General features: G+C 36.2%; 1 protein-coding gene across 3 annotated transcripts in view; it reads right to left on the bottom strand.

Moving 5' to 3' along the window:
• Positions 1 to 2,201: 2,201 nt before the first annotated feature.
• LOC106873212 (zinc finger protein OZF) overlaps positions 2,202 to 6,383 on the bottom strand; it is a 10,046-nt gene continuing 5,864 nt past the window's right edge. For all 3 annotated transcript variants that reach the window (XM_014920457.2, XM_014920456.2, XM_052978481.1), the window contains exon 2: positions 2,202 to 4,995. In XM_014920457.2, coding sequence (XP_014775943.1) covers positions 2,792 to 4,513 — 1,722 coding nt within the window. In that variant the 5' untranslated portion in view covers positions 4,514 to 4,995 and the 3' untranslated portion in view covers positions 2,202 to 2,791. The remainder of the gene's footprint in view (positions 4,996 to 6,383) is intronic.

The following is a 6,383-nucleotide window of genomic DNA, read 5'->3' as shown; positions in this document are numbered from 1 at the left end:
TGGAACACTTGCTGTAACAGATAGAGTGCCAGTTATCTCTCTCTCTCTCTATATATATATAATTATAAGATTCAAGGATCTAAGTGTAGGAAGTTTGTAAGCTTTGAGCTGTTGTGGTTAGTACCAAAAACAACGTTCAGGAACAATAACAATTTATTGGCATTGAAGGTTTTAGGCTTTTCTCATATTGGAATTTGATAAGCTGAATAAACATTTTTTTTATAGCTTATGGTTAGCAACTTGAGTTGCTATGAATGTGAATAAAAATCCATATTGATGGAGTGGAGTAGGTAAAATCCAGGCTAGATGTTTCCTAGTTAGCAGATCCTCAGATATAATAATTACTCAATGATTGGTACATTGTCATTAAGGAATCCCAAGTTAACTTGCTGAAGATGTAATTTGAAATCTCATATACCAGGCTATGCAAAAGTCCTGTTACAGTCAGTTTTGATCTTTTGAGAGGTTAACGTGTGTGACAGAAAAAGTGCCATCAAACATACTTATAGTTCTATTTTTCCAGCATATGTCATTAAAATGTCTTTTTCATTGTGTGCAGGTGCATCAAGATGGAAGCGCAAAGAATCAAGATCTCTGCTCTCCTGTGCGTGGGCCACAACAAGTCTGACATCGCCAAGTGGCTCAGAGTCAGCTGGATGACTGTCCACAGAGTTGCAGAGAGGCTCAAGAATAGGAAACACTACAAAGATGAACCTTGATCAGGAAGACCTCAACTTGTCAACTGTTTGGCTGTGAGAAAGGCCTTCAAAAGTGATCTAAAGCTCAAAATGACTGCTCGTGAAGAACAACATCTTGGAGGCCATGGTGTCCAGGGCTATCAAGGAGGAGGGCAACAAGAGCTTGAGTTGTGTGGAAAGGCCTCTGCTTACCAACCGTATGCAAGAACAATGTTGGGAGTGCTGTCATCACCTTCTCAACGACTTCTTGAAGTGTCATGGCAATTGAATTCTCATTTTTTATGATGAAAAAACCTTCATGGTCAATCCGGTTGTCAAGAAGCAGAACAACTGCACATTCAGCTCCGGTCAGAATGTCTCTGAGGTTTGCTACGTGTCCACGACCAAGCACCTGACCTCCGTGATGAGGCTCAGCATCGTGGCTCCGAAGGGCGAGAAGATGCCACTGGTGTGCTTTGCAGTCAGTTACAGGTTCATGCTCAACTACAGGGACATCTTGGCCACAAAAGTCCTGCCCTGAGTGAGAAAGATCATGAGTAAGGCAGACTGTTTCTTTCAGCAGGATGGTGCTCTGGCCCACATGGCCACAGCTGAACAAGAGTGGTTAGGGTTGAACATGAATTTCTGGTTGAAGGACTTTTGGCTGCCACAGTCACCCAAACTCAACCTTCTCGACTATAGCATGGGAGTCCATGTCGAGGACAAGGTCTGCCACAGCAATGTCGATGAGCTGAAGTCCTCTGTCAACCACATGTGGGCCAACATTAGGAAGGACTTCATCTGCAACATGGCAACATGTGCATGGCCTTAAGGTCTCGTCTGGAGTGCATGCTCACTACTGAGGGTAGCCACATTGATTAATATTTAAATCTAAACACATATCTATATGCTAAAACAATAAAAATGTGTCTAACTGCATCAAAACTATCGTTGTGTCCTTTGTTGAGAGCATTGTAACAAGTGTAACAGGATTTTTGAAAAGCCCAGGATATATATATATATATATATATAAAGGAGACCACTAGGTGGACTGTTAATGTGCTAGAAGATCACATTAACAGTCTACCTAGTGGTCTCCTTTATATATACATATACAATAATCCTTTGAGATCTCAGATATTTTTTCTGAATCTCCTTGATTCTTTTAATGTCTTTGTTCCCTGGTATTAAATTGATATTAATTAATATCCAATTTTTTACCCTACTGTTTTAATTTATATATATATAAACACGCATACAAGCACACATTATTACAGACTTTTTTTAGTTTCTTTCTACCAAATCCACTCAGAAGGCTAAAGTAGCAGACACTTGCCCAAAGTGCTGTGCAGTGTGACTGAACCTGAGATCACATTGTTGGGAAGCAAGCTTCTTAACCACACAGCTATGTCTGTGTCTCTACAATGTAACGAAATTATTCTAGATGACTTGTCAGCAAACAATAGCAGCAAAAGAAGTGATAACTATTTGGAGTTTATATATTTGTGAGAAATACAAATACAAACAACAAACTTCTTTATAATTTACAGTTAAAGGTTATACAAACATGTACAAGTTTATTAAGTGGAGGATTCTGCAGTTCCTTCAGCATTGAGTGAGATAATGAGAGCTAGTTACCATATTACAATGGATAATAAGAATCAATTTATAAGGGTTAACAGAGTATAGTCATACCTCTGGGTGAGTGATTAAGTTTCTCCATACTCATTTGGAAGAGTGTCTTACTAGAAAAGTCGTTGTGTTTTAGTTTTTTCAAATCTGTGAATATGTTTATGATGATTTAATGTTCCTCTGTACAAAGTGCTTTACGACCAGATACCACAATGATATGTTCTTTCACAAATGTGAGTAAAGTTGTGCAAGAAAATATCTCATCATATATATTCTTTTCTACTCTAAGCATTGACCCCAGTACACAACTAGTACTTAATTTATCGACCGCCAAAAGGATGAACAGCAAAATCGACCTAGGTGGAATTTGAACTCAGAATGTAAAGACAGATGAAATACTGCTAAACATTTCACCTTGTGTACTAACATTTCTGCCAGCTTGCTGCCTTCATCTCATCATAGATATTATAAAGATATGGTTTCTAATCTGAGTGAATATGTTGGTGGACAGTTAAATTACTCTTGAGAGAAAATGTTTTACCACAGATATCACAAGGGTACGGTTTTTCACCAGTATGAATACGTTTATGTGCAGTTAATGCACCACTCTGTGTGAATGCTTTATTACAGATATCACATTGATATGGTTTCTCACCAGTATGCGTACGTACATGAGAAGTTAATACAGTACTCTGTTTGAATGCCTGACCACAGACATCACAACGATATGGTTTCTTACTGCTGGTGGTACTTGGATCGTTTGGTTTTATACTAGGGTGAATACATTTATGATAAGTTAACTTATATTTATGAGAGAATGTTTTACCACAGATATCACAGTGGAATGGATTTAGACCTGGGTGAGTACGTTTATGAGCAATTAATGTACTCTTGTGCGAGAAATCTTTACCGCAGCTATCACAAGGATATGGCTTAAGAACAGAATGACTGTTTTTGTGATGAAGTAAATATACATTGCGTGTAAATGATTTACCACAGATATCACAGTGATATGGTTTCTCACCAGTATGAATACGTATATGACCGGTTAGTGTACCACTTTCAGCAAATGTTTTACCACAAATATCACAATGATATGGTTTCTCTCCTGTGTGAATACGGTTATGATTAGTTAATTTACCCTTTTGTGAGAATGTTTTACCACAGGTATCACAGCGAAATGGTTTCTCACCTGTGTGAATACGTTTATGATAAGTTAATTTACATTTGTGTGAGAATGCTTTGCTACAGATATCACATTGGTATGGTTTCTCACCAGTGTGAATATGTTTATGCAGAGATCGTGCTCCAGTATTAGTAAATGCTCTTCCACAGATATCACAATGGTATGGTTTCTCACCTGTATGAATACGTTTATGAGAAATAAATGTACTCTTGACTGAGAATCCTTTACCACAGGTATCACAGTGGAATGGCTTCTCTCCAGAATGGCTGCTTCTGTGATGAGTTAAATGTACTTTGTGTGTAAAAGATTTACCACAAATATCACAATGGAATGGTTTTTCACCAGTATGAATACGAATATGACCAGTTAGTGTTCCCCTTTCAGCAAACGCTTTACCACAAATATCACAATGGTATGGTTTCAAACCAGTGTGAATACGTTTATGATTAATTAATTTACCCTTTTGAGAGAAAGTTTTACCACAGGTATCACAGTGAAATGGTTTCTCACCAGTGTGAATACGCATATGGTATATTAATTTACATTTGTGTGAGAATGCTTTGCTACAGATTTTACATTGGTAAGGTTTCTCCCCAGTGTGAATATGTAAGTGATGAATTAGTGTTTCATTTTCAGAGAATGCTTTACCACAAATATCACAGTGGTATGGTTTCTCATCAGGATGAATACGTTTATGGTTAGTTAATGTACTCCTATGTGTGAATGTTCTTCCACAAGTATCACAGTGGTATGGTTTTTCACCTGTATGCATGCGTAAGTGCGAAGTGAATTCACACCTGAAAGAGAAACTTTTACCACAGCTTTCACAAAGATATGGTTTCTCACCTGTGTGCTTACACTTATGAGAAGTGAAAATCTGTTTCTCAGAGAACGTTTTTCCACAAATGTCACATGTGTATGATTTCTTCTCTATGCCTACTTGTGGATGATGAGATAAATCATTATTATTGGATTGTATTTCACCATAATCCTGACTTTTAGATGAGTTCTCTTCCATACTGTCATCAATTATAATTTTAAAATTTTGTAGTGTTCATGTGGCTGTCTATGAGACATATCTGTGAAGTAAATGTGCTTAACAAGTTTATATAATCAAAACTTGCTCTTGAGTGTAATCATGATTACAATACCTGATTTAAAAACATTTGTAGATATACTCATTCACAAAGAAACACTGGAAGTTTGTTTTGTAATTAGAAATTAGAAACTATAAATAATGCTACTAGCTTCAGTTCTTGACATGTAACAGGCATGTAAGATGTTATGTATCAATCAGTAAACATTAGCGTTTAAATTTCCCAAATATAATACAACTTTTCAACAAAAACACCATGGAAATATATCTGTAAGCTATATTCAAAATTTCTTTAAAATGTCACATGTATTCTTGATAATGTTAATTTTTCAGTTTGCAATGTTCTTCGTAAATTTGTTGAGGAATCCTGAGTAAGAAATCGTTGTCTTAACATGACCAAACACCTGAAATGAAACAAAAATGTAAGAAGATATAATGGTGTATTAAATATAAACAGAAAGATTATCAAGAAGAGACTTGATGCAAATTTCGAATGTTAAAACAAAATGAAGTACACAAGATGGATCTAGAGGAAATACACAGTGACATGAGTATTCCACGAATGAAGAGAGATGGGGAGAAAGTCATGGAAAAGTGGTTGTTATTTAGTCCTTTGATGACTACAATGAAGCTGACCAATAATGCAAAGCATACCAACCATAACCATCCTGTTTTTTAGGGGTATGTAGGACAGTAAATGTAGTCTTATATTAACTGTATCTTTTTATTTAAGATGGTAAAATGTAATTTAAAGGTGAGTTGTTTTTCCAGCAGATTGAGCCACAAGGTAGAGGTTCACTCATTGTCAACATAAATAATATATTGATAGCAAAAGGTGAAAAGAATAATGGAATATGTTAATACATTATCTTGGGTGGAAAGAGAAATTTCTGCTCATCTGTTGAGGATAACTTCGTTTCTGCCTCCTACTGATAATGGAGGCCCTAAAAAGAGTCTTAGGCATTGCCCTTCCTTCTCTGATTAAACTAATGTATAAAATATATCCATAATGTTAATAAAATTAAAATGAAGTATTACAAATCAACAGAAACAGATTTTATTCTGCTGAATTGACCACACCAAGTAGCAGAAAGAATAGTAATAAGGCTTTTTATTTTAACATTACAAAATGTTGATAATAATTCTTGCTGAGCAAGGCATGTAATTATGTGATCCAAAGAGATGTCCAGTGTTTATGAAAAGATTAGTAAAAAACTAATCAGGTCAAGTTAGCATTCTTTTAGTAAAAGTTTTGTAAAGGAACAGCAGAAGTGTAAAGTAAAAAGGGCTTTAATGCAGACAGTATACCTGTGTTATAAGTATTGACTAATTCTAGTTGTATTAAGTGAAACAAGTCTGACATTAAGTAGACACACCACGTTAATGTTTATGCTTAGGCAGACAAGCATAGTAAATGGAACTTTGGGAAATTGATTTTGACCTTACTAATATTACTTTGTAGTATTCTTTCATTTTCCAGATTAAAAAAAAAAAAAGAAAATTACAATTTTTGGATATTTGTGTAGAACATCAAGAGACCTAGAATCATCATCATCATCATCATCATCATCATCATCATCGTTTAACGTCCGCTTTCCATGCTAGCATGGGTTGGACGATTTGACTAAGGACTGGTGAAACCGGATGGCAACACCAGGCTCCAGTCTGATTTGGCAGAGTTTCTACAGCTGGATGCCCTTCCTAACGCCAACCACTCAGAGAGTGTAGTGGGTGCTTTTACGTGTCACCCGCACGAAAACGGCCACGCTCGAAATGGTGTCTTTTATGTGCC

Source organism: Octopus bimaculoides, chromosome 2 (assembly GCF_001194135.2).
Source record: "Octopus bimaculoides isolate UCB-OBI-ISO-001 chromosome 2, ASM119413v2, whole genome shotgun sequence".
Lineage (NCBI taxonomy): Eukaryota > Metazoa > Mollusca > Cephalopoda > Octopoda > Octopodidae > Octopus > Octopus bimaculoides.
The sequence above is the reverse complement of the archived record's forward strand: the minus strand, read 5'-3'. Positions and strand labels throughout refer to the sequence as shown.